The sequence below is a fragment of the Amyelois transitella genome, chromosome 27 (assembly GCF_032362555.1).
Source record: "Amyelois transitella isolate CPQ chromosome 27, ilAmyTran1.1, whole genome shotgun sequence".
Lineage (NCBI taxonomy): Eukaryota > Metazoa > Arthropoda > Insecta > Lepidoptera > Pyralidae > Amyelois > Amyelois transitella.
In genome coordinates this window covers 3889025-3905603 of record NC_083530.1, presented here as the reverse complement: position 1 = coordinate 3905603, position 16579 = coordinate 3889025, and the positions used below count along the sequence as shown (strand labels likewise).

The 16579-nt window shown below is 35.0% G+C and overlaps 1 protein-coding gene across 3 annotated transcripts in view; it reads right to left on the bottom strand.

Moving 5' to 3' along the window:
* The window catches only part of LOC106130429 (glycerol kinase), a 43965-nt gene that overhangs the window by 21118 nt on the left and 6268 nt on the right, over positions 1–16579 (bottom strand). For 2 of the 3 annotated variants that reach the window (XM_060952046.1, XM_060952044.1), the window contains exons 1-2: positions 11620–11789; positions 2455–2537 (exon numbers count right to left, since the gene is read on the bottom strand). In XM_060952046.1, the coding sequence (XP_060808029.1) occupies positions 2455–2537; positions 11620–11629 (93 nt within the window). In that variant the 5' untranslated portion in view covers positions 11630–11789. Of the gene's footprint in view, positions 1–2454; positions 2538–11619; positions 11790–16579 lie in introns of those variants that run through there. The other variant, XM_060952045.1, reaches the window with a different exon arrangement.

Below are 16579 nucleotides of genomic sequence, written 5' to 3'. Positions count from 1 at the left end.
AGAGACCAACAATAGTCAGACATCATATTCTTATCCCAAAAACCCTGATAACGCTCTTCCATGACTCGTAAGTCTTGATGCATACGCTCTCCTTGCTCTTCGCTCATATCCCCTAAATTTTCCGGAAACCCGTCCAGGTGACTATGAAGGAAGTGGAGTTTTATGCTCATATTGCACCCCATATTTTTTAATTATAAAAGAAGGTCTTCTACAAGCTCGACATAATTTTCCGATTTTTTGTTTCCGAGAAAATTCTGCATCACAGAGCCAAAAGCTGTCCAAACCCTTGGTTCTAGCTCACTCATTGAATTTTTAAATTGAACATCTTTTGAGAGTTCTCTAATTTGGGGGCCATCAAATATATATATAAATATATACTGTACTGGCTTTAATCTTCTCCATAGTGAGCTGAGGAAATTTTTGGCAAATGTATGAAAAGCAATTCCCTTTTTTATCTAATGCTTTAACAAACTGTTACATGATTCATGCGGAACCGGACGCTGAACACAAGTAGGACTTGGGTACTGCCATTTAGCTCGATTTTTTGTGTTTAAACCGTTTACATTCACACTACAAAAGTAACAGCCTTCGTGATGATTTTGTGGTTCTCGCCAAATCGTTGGTGTTCCAAATTTAAAGGCACTTCTTTTACCACTTTTCCATAATCTTAAATATTCCACACACGATTTACACACACAATTGGGAGCCCAAGACTTGTCATTTTTATCCAAGAGCTTCCCAAAGTACTCAAAATAGGTATTTTTCACCAACTCTGGTATAATTTTCTACTGTCTTTAAACACATATTGTCCGCATATATAGCAAAAATGATTTGGATTATTTAAGCAACGTCTTTTTGAACTACTCATGTTGCAAAAACTTTAGATATTATTTATAATACAATAAAAAACGTACTTTATCGGTAAACAAATAAGCACAAATGATAAAACTCATAAACAAAGTAACTCGAGCTGCACGAAAAATTTTATGGGTAGATTTAACATAAACGAGTCACAAGTAAACACTATCAAACATCTAAATCACGGCAACTGACAAAAAGTGGAATTTTGTAAACTAGTGTTATTTATCAGCGTGATTTCTTATTGTACTCGCTTAACAATCATGCGAGAAAGACCACATTGCCAATTCACAATTGGGAGAAGGCCAATTACACCTCATTCGTCAGTAACTTAAAAGATTTATGACGAGACACGAACATTTATTACCTTATGTAATATGCTTATATAAACATTTTTTACCTGTATTTAAAACTATTGAACGCCCGCGGTTGCTCCCGCGTAAATCTTAAAAATCCCGCTATCTTCCGTTCCCGAGGGAATTTCCAATAGGCCTTTGTTAGTTAACGTCTCATAATTACAATCTACCTTCCTGCCATATTTTATATTTATGGGCTCCTAAGCTTTTGGGATCAATGAGTGAGTGAATAAGTCAGTATATAATATATATAAGAAGACTGGTTCAGTACTTCAGTAGATAACGCGAGTATAGAAAATAAATAAACTTACTTTGTTATCCCAACTTTTATTATAAATACGAAAATATTATAAGATACGCCACTCCACGGTTCTCATTCACACTTTACATATACAAAAATGATGATAAAAATGTATATATGTATATATATGTAAAATTAGATATAATAAATCGTCTCAGGTATTTTAATGGGTGACATCTATTTGTATGATGTCAATGGCTTTTGGCGATGAATAGAATGGAATAGATCGCGCGCCTATGAGTTTATGTACCTACATTTTTTTTCCTTATGGGGCAGGCAGTGTCAATATTAACTGATAAATTTGACGACCTCTGTGGCGCAGCGGTAGTGCGCTTGCCTGTGTTACCGGAGAACCCGAGTTCGAATCCCGGCCAGGGCATGATGAGAAACGGACTTTCTATGATTGGCCTGTGTCTTGGATGTTTATCTATGTAAGTATTTATTATATAATATAGTATCTTTGGGTTAGTATCTCGTAACAAAAGTTTCGAACTTACTTCGAGGCTAATACTCAATCTGTGTTATTAGTCCCGTATAAAAACCTTGAAACGACTCTGAACGGGGGGGTATATGACAAATTGAGATTTAGATAGTGAACGTGGATTATAGGGTCAAGTAGCTAGACTAGTTAGCCGCCAATACCAAGTACCTATACATATTGGACGATATTTATTGTAAAAGAGACAATTCCATTTCATACTCTTTACCCTTTACGGGTAGTCAGAGCCCACAATCTAAAAGACTGTGAGATAACATTCAGCTGTTTAGCTTAATTAATTATGGAGTTGAGATTCAAATAATGACAGGTTGCTAGCTCATCGCTTACAAGAACCTCAAGTGAATTAGCCTCAGCTTGCAATATTAGCCGGCCTTTCAGTCTTTAGGAGACTGTTGTCTCTTTCCACCCCGCACGGTGACTATATCTATGTAAACACTTACCACAAACCTGACAGTCTTTGTGCCATCATCTATGACCCCTATGAGGGGTTTCTTGGTCCCGTCTCTTACAGGCATGTCGCCGTCTGTAACAAGTAATACACATAAATATAAATAATAATATATACGAGACAAATTACACTGATTGAGTTAGCCTCGAAGTAAGTTAGAGACTTGTGTTACGAGATACTAACTCAACGATACTATATTTTATAATAAATACTTATATAGATAAACATCCAAGACCCAGGCCAATCAGAAATAGTTCGTTTCTCATCATGCTCTGGCCGGGATTCGAACCCGGGACCTCCGGTGACACAGACAAGCGTATTACCGCTGCGCCACAGAGGCCGTCTAATTATTATACGCCTCATAATTTATTCGATCGAAAGTAAGGTTTATGTTATGAAGGAACAGACAGCCTTAATTCGTCAAAATCGATTCAATAGTTCATCGCGCCTCGTGGTATAAAGCGATGGGATGCGATATACCGTAGTAATTAATTTAATGTGGATGAAGCGAAGGAAGTATGCAGAGATCGTGGCAAGTGGAAAGAGGTAGTCTCTGCCTTCCCCTCCGGGAAAGAGGCGTGATTTTATGTATGTATGTATGTAAACAAACCAAACTTAATTTCCCATTTACAATATTAGTTAGAATTAAAGTTATGATATAGAATGTAAACGTGTGTTGAATATATGAAGCAGAAATAACATTCGCGTGTCACAAAGCTTACTAGCTTAGAAACAATATACAAAATATCGGGAAACAATGAACCGGGCGATTTCCGCTGGCCTTATGCCCCGGACGGCCTTTGCACCGGGGCCAAAGGTGTTACTACGGTCGGCTATCGATACATCGGCCTCTTATCGATACTTTTACAGCGAGTACCCGCAATTATTCGGTAGGAATATCTATTTTGTTTTTAGTTCTAAGTTTTTAATTCGTATTGAATGAACCGATTTGAACGTAGGTAATTTTGAGTTGGACAGGGAGTAAATAGTGTGCTAACTTTGTTTGAAGCCACGTAGTTAATTAAGGGAAAGGTTTAAGCTTTGGTTTATTATAGGCGATTGGCTAACAAAACAATGTCAATAGCTATTTAAATTGCAGTGGTGCAAAATAGAACTTATTTTTTTAAACTTCATTGTATAAAATACAAATGTATAGCACAATAGGCGGATTTAATGCTAGAAGCATTATCTACCAGTCAACCTTTGAGTCTGACAGAGAACTTTCAGTGAAGTCAAACTAAATAAATGTATCTTTCACATTTTACAAAAAATAAACTACCTACTTAAAGTTTATTTTTTTGTAACAACAATAGAATTCTGAATACTCCTTATAATTACATATTGGGATCCAATGCAATAATAATAGTAAGTTAGGCGTCAAATGACCGACATTGGCACACATAACAAAAACTACTTACATCGACAAAATTATGGCTTCGCGGTCATACTGACAGATAAATTAAATCGATTCGCTCTATATAAATTCCGTATTCAATAAACAGATGTTTTAGATAGTGCCGTGTGGTTCCTGGCACCAATGAAAAAAAGAATAGGACCACTCCATCTCTTTCCCATGGATGTCGTAAAAGGCGACTAAGGGATAGGTTTATAAATTTGGGATTCTTCTTTTAGGCGATGGGCTAGAAACCTGACACTATTTGAATCTCAATTCTATCATTAAGCCAAATAGCTGAACGTGGCCTATCAGTCTTTTCAAGACTGTTGGCTCTGTCTACCCCGCAAGGGATATAGACGTGATTATATGTATGTATGTCCTCGACTCACTGTCCACTTTTTGACCGGTATGATTGGCTGCGATAATGTTGAACCTTTGGACCAAAGGTTCGCGGTTCGATCCTCAGTCAAGTTATAGTGGAAAAAACATTTTTATGAACTGGCCTGGCTCTTTTCTTAAGTCTTTTCTTACGTCCTGACAAAGGGGGATGAAGAGCACGAAGAGAGTTATGAATGTGGTTGAAGCGAAAGAAGTTTGCAGGGATCGTGGCAAGTGGAAAGATGTAGTCCCTGTCAAGTCCTCCGGGAAAGAGGCGTGATAAATACACAAAGTTTGTATGTATGTAGGCTCGTATAATTAATTACGATCAGAATAATGAGACGTAAAACGAGTGAATCTTAATAAAAACAAGTAGGTAAACATATTTATAGATAATCTAATCCATTATCTGAAACGTTACAAGGTTTAATTTTGTGATAATTTAGATAGGTACTATCCGTACTTAAACAATGTTATAGTAGCTTAATTCCTGTAAAAGAAATAGTTCAAGCGATATGATTACAAATCAATTATAATTCTTTCTTTCATATATCTTAACTAGTACTCCATTGTTATCAATGAATCATGATAGACAACTAGATGTGTTACCATGATCCAATATAAGGTAAGGTGCCAAAGGTTACGGAGGTCTGACAGGAATCGCTTCGTTTAAAAATCCGACACCCACTTCAGGATCAGGGTCGTGGAAGAAACCCCCAGAGAGGTGGGGATAACCGGGCCTAATGCCAAAATGATGATGAAGCTGAAGTATTTAGTAATGAATGCCAACGTCTACACACTTACGAAATCATATAATCAAGCCAAATGAATAAAATCGTATGATCGTTACCATGCCTACATAAAAAAAAAAATGTTGCCAGCTAAAAATTAAAATTCCGCACACACAAATTGTTATTTTTAGCATTATTGTTGTATTGCTATTTGGTGCTGCTGTGAAAATTTGAGCACTGCTGTTTTTGTAAAGATTTTACATTGCAAACAGCATCCTTTTTAGCACATATGAACTGACCGTTTCATGATATAACGTCATAGTTAAATATCAGATATTTTGAATACAGAGTTGTTACACACTTTTAATATATATAAATATATAATTTACAGTTTCAGTAATATACTGATATAGACAACAAGTCTTAAAGAAACACATTTAACACAATTTTCCTCAGAGGTTTTTCTCGAGGCAAAACATGTAATTTAATCTGCGGTAAAACCGCAATGAAGTCAATACGGGGAAGTACATAATACAGCTCGATAATTTAATATGATCTGTGGCCGTACTTACAGCTTTTCTAAACGTATAAAAGAGAACATGATTGATTAACTGACATATCAACCCACCGTCCACTGAAGAAATTTCAAATTTTGCATGAAGTGACTTTTATCTGAGGTACCTACAATCTACATTAGTTTGGTTGCTAGCCGACGCTCTTACGGTAACCATGATTCAATATGGGTAAAGTTCTCCTGCAATAGGGATAGGGATAGGCTTATAAACTTGGGATTCTTCTTTTAGGCGATGGGCTAGAAACCCGTCACTATTTGAATCTCAATTCTATCATTAAGCCAAACAGCTGAACGTGGCCTATCAGTCTTTTCAAGACTGTTGGCTCTGTCTACACCGTAAGGGATAAAGACGTGATCATATGTATGTATGTATGTATGTTCTCCTGCAATAGGGTTGCGGGCACATACGGGAGTCTCTTCGTGTAAAAACCCGACTTACCCAATCTGAGATCATCGCACCAAGGGCTCCTCTCCAGAGTGGAGAAGATGTAACCAGAATTATAGACAGAGGGAAAAGGCAGAATCAACTCTGGGGGGAGTTTGTTTTATCTATTACCAATATTATAAAGCTGAAGAGTTTGTTTGTTTGATCTTAGCAACTACTGGTTCGAATTGAGAAATATATTTTTGCGTTGAATAGACCATTTATCGAGAAAGACTTAAGGCTATATAACATCACGCTGCAACTACAAGGAGCAAAGAAATAATGGAATATGTGAAAAAAACGGTGAAAATTATCCATCCTTGAGGGCTTCAATGATGCCCAAAATAACTATTCCACGCGGACGAAGTCGCGGGCACAGCTAGTTTATAATAAAACCGTTAGGACCATGTAGGAAAAATAATAAGACAAGGGAAGTACACGCCTTGAACCAAATAATATGGCATTGTGTCGCCACAGCGTTGATCATTAAGAAAATGTCTCTTTGTATGGGACGTTTGAAACTATGTATGTATGTTTGTTATGCACTTTATGTAAGTAGAATAATGTTACAAGTACGAATTTGTCCTTCAAGAGAATTGCACGCTATAACGGGTTTATAGCTTTGTATTTATAAATTCTTATTTATCTTTTGAAAAAAAAAAAATAATGTTTGGTTTCCGGCATTTAAGATTAGAACCACTCCATGTCTTACCCATGCTTGTCGTAAATGCGACTAAGAGATAGGCTTAATAATGAACTTGGGATTCCTCTTATAGGCGATGGACTAGCAACATGTCACTATTAAATAGTGATGTGTTCTCATCTCAATCCCATCATCAGTGGAGCGTGACTTTTCAGTCTTTTCAAGACTGTTGGCTCTGTATACCCCGCATCATATACCAGATAGACCATATGATATGATAATGGAAAGCTTTTCGCTCATTTAAATCATGATAATAATGAGCCAAAAATCATAAACTAAGCTTGTTTTAGAGTGAAGTTATGGCAATAAGGTATTTATTTTCTATAAATTTTAAAAAAATGTTTACAATAACGATTCCATATTGTTCAGTGGTACCACCGTCCTTACGCTATGTTTATTTTTATCACCAACCAGTAAAGTCTAGAAGAAATCGCTATAGACGATAAGACAGACCTTCTAACCTTATTATTAACTGTAGTATAAGATAGGTAGTATAAATAAAGTGTTATTCTTTTCTTAGTAGAAAAGTCTGGAAAAGTCTCGACACAGCTCCATCGATACGAACTACGAGTATTCTTTGACTGTAATTTATTCAATAATAATCTAGCACCAGTATGGTAAACAACTTTCTCATGATGGTTTTATACTACGCAAAAAATACCGAATGAGTCAATACTAAATTGAGGATGTTATGCAAAAAGTAACCAACAGTTACTCACTAAACAACTTTCCGTGGGCTATTCTGTAAGGCTCACTGTGACGTTTGCTTGTTCTTATCTCTAGTCTAGCCTTGGTGTAAAAATTTTCAGGCTGTGGCTAAAATAATGACATATATATATATATATGTGTGTATTTACCTATATGTATTATAAATATGGAATACTAGCTGACCCGCGCAACTTCGTTTGCGTGTATCCCGCTACTTCGACAAATACAGTCAACGCACCAACACATATTGGATACTAATTTTCAATTCACAATAACTTCTCTTTCCCTTAACCGCGTTTAAAATATTAAAATGTTTTTTGGTTTCTGTGACTCTTCTTTGATCGCCCCCCCTATCAGTTTTTGGAAAAAATATAGCCGCTGCCGCCGACGCGCTATTTATAGGGACGCTGCCCCCGCCGCCGCGGCCGGCCCGTACCGTGCCGCAATACTAATATCGTGATATCTCCTAAACTATATGTCTAAATAACACACTGTAAACTGCAAAAATAATCTAAATTAAATGCTCGTGATGATGAACTTACTTATTTTGATAAGGATATATGTATTATTGGTTATATCACCAGTTAAACATCACCCAACGAATTAAATGTTTTTTTAATACAGAAAAGTAGTTTTTGTGACTTAAATAAAAAAGCTGGATATATGTCATCGCGGACTTTTTTGTAGAACTAATAAAGACCAATGTTTTTGCTATACATTGTTCTTACTTGTATCCAACGGTATAAGCGGCGCACGCACAAATGCAATCTTCAATTAGATTTTTTTTCTGACTTCTTGGACATAAATCGCTATAACTCAGCTAATATAGTTTCAATGTATTTCAATTATATATAAAAACCTGTCGGAGAAAATACTCTTTCGATTAGTGAAAACCGCATCAAAATCCGTTGCGTAGTTTTAAAGTTTTATGCATACGAAGGGACTACAGACAAAATGGGCGACTTTGTTTTATACTATGTAGTGATAGTGATAGTGATATTCTGTTTGCATTCAAATCAAATAAAATATTTTATTTTTTATCTCAAATCTCAAGCAGTAAATACATAACATAGTTAAGATTATGAGAGACTGGTGTCTGAACTAAGCAAATGCTCGTATCTCAGAAAACCAGCCTCCCCCCACTTGTGGTTAACATAACTCATGGTATCTCAATGTACAATCTCATACATACATATGGTCACGTCTATACGCCTTGCGGGATAGACAGAGCCAACAGTCTTTGAATGGCCACGTTCAGCTATTTGGCTTAATAATAGAATTGAGATTCAAGTAGTGACAGGTTGCTAGCCCATCGCCTAATAAAGAATCCCAAGTTTGTAAGCTTATAGACGCCTTTTACGACATCCATGGGAAAAAGATGGAGTGGTCCTATTCTTTTTTGTATTGGTGTCAGGAACCACACGGCACACACAATCTCATATGTAAACAAAATTATTAATTTAAAGTTTGCACTGTATAATGTTTAAGCATTAATTTATTTTGCTCTGCGCCAACGCCAATCTCCTGTTTGGTTTCCCAAAGGTTGACTGGAAGAGATTGTACTAGCGATAAGTCCGCCTTTGTGCCATTTTTGTCTGTTTTGTGCTATTTTGTATGTTTTACTCTTATGGTGCAAGTTTTGTCTATCTATCTATCATATGAGACAAACCACTGGCTCTAGAGGTTTGTTGTAAAAGTCATGTAGGTTCCTTTTTGTTATCTAGGGGTTCACAGAGAGAGTACTCCGAAATTCTGGCGGGAACGAAAATTAACGGGATTTTTCGTCATCCACGAGTGAAGCCGCGCTTTAAAATGGAAATAAACAAAGCGCCTCAGGGCGGGTTGAGTAATTTTTAATTATGGCGACATTCCTCTAATAACCTGTCCACAATTTAATACTAAGAATAACTGAACCGTAATGGATATATCCAATGTCTAAATCGAAATGGTTGCACATTCAGCCTGAATGTGTAGCCTACGTTTGTATTCAAACTAATGTAAGTACTTAACTTCGAAATTTTCATTGCGGTACATGACCGAGGTGGGATTCTGCGCATCATGCATTTTAACTGACAATCTTACAGATTTGACCATCGACGCTCTAAGTACTAAGCAAAACACATAATAGCCGTAATATACTTGTGAGTAAATAGTAAACAATTTGAGTCACGCTAAGTTTTAGAGGCAGTGGACCGTGGCACAGCTCATCCGAAGGATAATTAACTGTGGCAAATTTAGTAAGTCGTGACTTACGTCAAGTCATCATGTACAGTCTTCATTTAGTCTATTGCTGCCATTATCATGATCATCCTCCTGACTTTTTTCTATTCTGCAAAGGACCACAACCCATAACAAATATTTTTTTTCTGTTTCAATGTAAATATTTGTATTAAGTATGTAATTTTTTTAATATGCTTTTATAATAATGACGAGCTTGCAAATTGCAAAAGGGTTTAGTAGAACGTAGGGTCTCAATTAAGGCATTTCGATATTCTTTGTTTTCAAAAATTTATTTGCTTTATTAATTTAATAATATAATAAAATTATTTTGATATTTATCAACCAGTTTGTTTGTTTGTTTGTTTGTTTGTTTGTTTGTAAACTCTTTATTGCACATAAAAATAAATATAACAAAAATGGAGTCATTGGATATAGAAGAATATGTACAATGGCGGACTTATCCCAATCGGGATTTCTTCCAGTCAACCAAAATAAAAAGGAAAATTATTCAGTATTAGTATTAGTAAACCAGTATTCATTCGCTACATTAAGATTTTTTTATTTATAGAGTCGACACGTAATGTTAGTTTTCTCCAAGAAACTATTTTTCTACTCACGTTTTCTCAATTTATTATCACGTAACTATTATGTAAAAAATATATATTGATAAAATTGATTGGGATCGTCAGGGTCTTGTCTGAATGGCCGTTGTAATAAGTAATTTATATAATATTGATAAGAAAAAAAAACAATAAAAATATTAAGCAAATTTTCCAACTTGGAACATAAAACATAACTGTATAATAATAAAAATGATAATAGCGTCGTTAAATGTTTATTCCCCTTCTTATCTGTAATTACTTCTAGGAAAGTCACATACAAAGATTATAAAGTGATAATCTTTATTATGTGAAGTAAACTACAATTATTCAGCAGGTATTAACTTTTAGCTGAGCCGTAGTAAATCCTTGAGCTATTATGTGTGACTATAAAAACATTTATAGCGTTATTTATCTTAACAATACATGTTGAGGAAAAATATTAATCTTTATAAAGCTTGGATCTTGTCTTACACCTGTCAAGCTAGAACAAATATATTTCTATCATAAATCACCATTCTTACAGTGATAACTTTATAGTTATCACAAGATTAAATCAAGCATATACAAAACAGAATTAGGTCCATTTCGACATTGACATTTTTTTAAGACATACAAACCGTTTACTTATGTCACTGCGCTCAAGCATATTGTCATATTTTGGCAAGTTCTCAGACTTATCACTGTGATAACTGCTTAAAATAATTCCACTAAACTAAGCTTGTCATACCGACATCCCGAAAAAAAATGTCATTTTAACGTTACGTTAATGAATAATTGAGCGGGCTTCAATAAAACAACACACATCAATGCTACTTAAACAATTATAGAATTCTTTTTTAAATAAATGTAGGTAGTCACCTATATAATATGCTTTATGAAAAGTAGTTGTGTGAACTCCATTGTTAACTTATAAGCATACCATTTATCAAAATCGGTCTAGTGCAACAAGCTGTCTTAGTATTTATTATTAGTAAATATATGTATATGTTTAGTAGGAACCAGGCAAATCTGTGACAAGGCAATCATATCATGTATGTATAAACTTTCGCAATATGAATCTTTGGCGCGTCTACGGCCACATGACAAATTTCCATTACATTACGTAAAACGCTTTAGTAATGAGTAAATTATATTGTATAATCGTGACAAACTGTTTAACATCCCACGGCAAAAAACGCATGAAGGACGTATTCAAGTCACATGCATTATGTTTCAATTATTAGTCTTATCACCGTAAAAAATTGTCAAAAGTAATAATAACTTTAGAGTACATATTAACAAGGAAAAATATACAATTAATTCAAAAGTCATTACCCGATTTTCGCAACAATATGTCAATGGAAGAAATCATTAGAATAAGTATCTTTAAAAAAATATATTAATAAAAATGACTCGGCTAAAGGGCCTTTAAAAAAAATTACCGTCGTCCATTTCTGTATCCCAATTAAAAACTGGCACGCCACTCCAAATAAAACCTCGGGTTTAAACGGAAAAAGAAAAAAAAAGCGTATTCAAAACAAATTCGACTAGGGAATGCGCGAGACGCGTTTTCCCGCGTAAACCAGTTCGCACACTGGTCGGTTATCGGCTTTGGATTTGGAGGCGCGGCTCTTTGCCGTTGACGTCCGCTACGTTATCCTTATCATAACAAAAACTGACCGACATAACGTACGACCACGCAAACTTGGAGATCTTTAGACATTGGAAAAGTTTGTGGGAAATTTCGCAACGGCATTCGCACATGTAAGGTCAATATCAGAACTTTTTTTAATAACTTACGTAACCTATTAGCGTTTCTAATTAAATTCTGAGTAAACGTGAAGTCCCGAGACATGACAGTAGATTATTGAAAACTTTTCCCTAAATTTAAGGTAAAATTATAGTAGGCAACACAGATACTACACAACTAAGATAATTAATTTTATTTCGTTGATACATTCAAAAGTAGACAAGAATATTCATCATGAACATTCTTGGTTACGGAACCCTAAAAAGAAATTATTAGAAACTTACTACATGATAATTCGTTTATCAATAAATTTTGCCTTCCAAGCCGGATTTCGCAGATATGCTAACGGATCTTATCATGGCGCCAAAGTGCACTGTCTATTGCTAAATTACTTGGCTACTAGATACTAAGCAAGTGAAGATAGTTACTTACCCAGGTTTAAATTCTAACGCCGTTTTATACAAATGATTTTTTCGAATAATGTTCATTAGTTTGACTGCTAAGCTGCTAATAGCAAGGAAACCTGCACATTCAAGCACCTGGATGATAAGGTTTCCCTGCAAAGGTTGCGGATGTCAGACGGTGGTCATAAACGCACTCTGGGCTACTCTCCAGCAGGACTAACGCCAGGAAGAAGATAAATATGAAAGAAAATGATTTTTATAATCTAAAAAAATTTAAATCCCTATAGTATAATTCGTGTGTCCTGTCCATCTGTCGCAAGACCGTAAGAAATGGCATCATCAAATGTTGGCGGCCCAGGATCACTTCAGGTTGCAGTATTAAGTGAGGTCTTTGAAATAGAAATCACGGTTTTTTGTTTATAATTTAACTACGTAAAAATCATTATAAATGTGAATAGTCCCAGAGAACTCTCTCTGGAATGGAATGCAGTATCGATGAAAATAGGTGAAATCAGACACTTAAAGGACATAATAAAAAATACAAAATTCTGTCTATATTCCCGTCACGGACCAATTGAAAATATATATTTTTTTTTTTGAATAAGGATTGCCATTGGAAGCCTTTGCTAAAGGATTTGTAGCTTTTAAGTTCAATTTTTTTATCATGTTGTAAATAAAACAAGAGGTTGTTATTCACAGCGGTAAAACGTCACAATTCTCAGTAAAGTACCGTATCTACATTAAATATGTCAATGATATCATTGCTCCAATTATTTTCCAAGTAAACCAGTTCAATTCCGCCCAAACCAATTGGGACAGCTTTGATTATATTGCAATTGGTAAAGGGTATTTCATGAAGGTTATATCATATTGTATTGTCGAACCGGACAGCTAGGGAAATGAAAGAGATAAGAATAAAAATAATGCCAGAATAACGTAGGTAAAATTAAAATATCCCAACTATTATATATATTATCTATTATATATACTATACAAATTCGAAAGTAAGTTTATTTATTTGTTTCCCTTCACGTGTTACTTACTGAACAAATCTTTTAGAAATTTTGCGTATATATAATTAAGAGACTACCTTTAATTTCGGTAAAAACTAAAGTTACCGTAGGATATGCGTAAAACCTGTAATATACCTATATATACCTAATAATCTTTTGTAGGCGGCGCTTAATTCGCGTGGGTGTAGTACCTATTATTGTAAAGTTTCATGTATTTTCAGTAAAGTTTTTGCATGAAGTATTATCAAACACACACACATCCACCCACATATCCTTCCAAACTTTTGCATTTATAATATGAGTATGATAAGATGGATGGATAAATATAAATATTTGTGCAGAGAAACGTTTAGTTATAGCGGACCCAAACCCTGAGGTTTTAATGGCAAAGGGTGCAACTGGGATCACGCCAAGATGAGAGAGAGAGAGAGAAACCGTTAGCAATGGACTAAAAATAAAATAAAAACATTTTTTGTGAGATGGTTTTCGTCCTAGCCCAACGAAATTACTATACAAAATCGACAAATCACAATTTCACACAACTAATTACGCAAAAAATTACTTAAAATATAACACATAACATACCAATACTTTCGATTCCACAGAACAGCACTTTGAAAATCTCCATCAAATACTTCATTTCTTTATAATACGTCTCTATGTCATGTCTCTGGTGAAATCTAATTAATCAGTATCGCGATCATCGAATGATCATCAGCTAATAAACAATCAAAATAAACATGAATAAACGCGCACGTGACTGGGTACAGTCACCGAAATGTCAAACTACCCTATTTTTTTAATACCTAGGTACATAAAATTACGTTTTCATACCTTATGGGGTAGACAGAGCCAACAGTTTTGAAAATACCGAAAGGCCACGTTCATGTGTGGCTTGATGATGGAATTGAGATTCAAATAGTGACAGGTTGCAATTGTTAACCCATCGTCTACAAGAAGAATGCCAAGTTAATGAGCATTTATCTTATTCGCCTTTTACGACATCCACGGGAAAGAGTGGTCCTCTTCTAAAGTGCCGGGAACCACACGGCATCTTCAATCTTTACATCGTAGTAAATAGTAGAATGCAATATTGTGTAGGTCGATGTTGTGTCGAATGTACCAGTGCATTGTGACTCATTATGTGCTTAAAATAAGACTATTACGGAAGAAATCTTTTCTAGGAAATAAATAACTTCAAACCAATCTCAGGTGGCTCGTCGCCTAAACGAATACTTTTGTACGGACATGATATAAAAGTATGTAATTTTATTTATTTCGCTGCTGTTTATATATAACTTTTGACAGATTATTTTTTTTTACAAATTACGCTGATTGAATTAGCCTCGAAGTAAGTTCTTTGAGACTTGTGTTACGAGATACTAACTCAACGATACTGTATTTTATAATAAATACTTATATAGATAAACATCCAAGACCCAGGCCAATCAGAGAAAGTTCTTTCCCCATCATGCTCTGGCCGGGATTCGAACCCGGGACGTCCGATGTCACAGACAAGCGTATAAGCGCTGCGCCACAGAGGCCGTCGACAGATAATTTCAGACATAATACTCGTATCGATGTATGAAATCTAAGTATGTATATGACTATAATCTAAGTATATACCTATATTATGTAAGTAAGGTCATTCTTACAGTCTCGAAAAGACTGAGAGGCCGCGTTCAGCTGTTTGTTTGGCTAAATGATAGAATTAAAATCCAACCATAAGAAATTCTATAGAATAAAAACATGCCCCTTAGTTGCCTTTTACGACATCTATGGGAAAGAGATATTTGGCATAAATATGGACTAGATGCTCGGGAGTAACGGAGCGTAAGCGTAAGCGGATCAAGCGTCTCAATGGGTGTTCCTCAGGGCTCAATTTTAGGACCATTCCTCTTCTTGGTATATGTCAATGACCTGCCTTTTATGGTGGAAAAACAGGCGGGTATAGTGCTGTTTGCCGATGACACTTCTTTAATATTTAAATTAGATCGCCATAGCAAAAATGTAAGTTCGGTTAATAATATACTGTCGGCCATATCTATCTGGTTCTCAACCAACAATCTTCTTTTAAATGCTAATAAGACCCAATGCATTAAATTTACCCTTCCAAACGTAAGGCAGGCCAATACTGACATAATACTGGAAGGCCAGAAATTAGAATTTGTTGAAAATACAAAGTTTTTAGGAATTATAATTGATGCAAAGCTACAGTGGGGTGCTCATATTTCTAAACTATCCAATAGACTTAGCTCTGCCGCTTATGCTGTTAGGAGGATCCGACAATTGACAGATGTAGCTACAGCTAGGCTTGTTTATTTCAGCTATTTTCATAGCTTGTTATCTTATGGTTTACTTTTATGGGGTAGCGCGGCTGATATACAAACTATTTTTATAATTCAGAAAAGGGCCGTTCGCGCAATTTACGGCTTAGGACCAAGAGACTCGTTAAGACAACTCTTTAAGAAAATAAACATACCTACAGTAGCGTCCCAGTACATTTTTGATCTTATAATGTATGTTAGGAAAAATACCTCTTTTTTTCAAAAAGTTAGTGCCACAACTGATAGAAATTTACGTAATAAACATAAATTAGTCATGCCGTTTCATAGGCTTAGCAAAGTCAGTAAATCATTTATGGGGAACTGTATACGATTTTATAATAGGTTGCCGGAGTCTGTTCTTGATATGCCCTACCGAAAATTCAAAGAGTATGTAAAGAAAGTACTTTGTGAGAAGGCTTATTATAGGACTGATGATTACCTTAATGATAAAAACATCTGGCTCGAGCTTGGCACAGGAACCTCGTAATTAATTGTAGTTTAATTTGAACTTAAATCAAAATTTCAGTACACTCTGTACATAAATCTTTTTAAAATTGGCAATCCATAAAATATATATATATATATATATATATTTTTCTTTTTTCAATATTAAATCTCATAAATATATAAATCTCCCGTGAACAATGTATTCTCCCGTCCACATTATATTCTAAGTATAATTTAATATTGTGAAGTTGACGTTGTTAAAGAAAATGCTGCAGTGCAGTTTGTTACCGCTTCTTCTGCACTGACGCCTTGGAAGCGGCAGTAAACTTAGTTTTTAAGTAATATATTTGACGTCAACCAAGTTGTTAAACCATACGACAATTATTAAGCGATATAATAATATCCTATAATAATGAATAAAAAATTTTGAATTTTGAATTTTTTGAATTTTTTAACAAAAC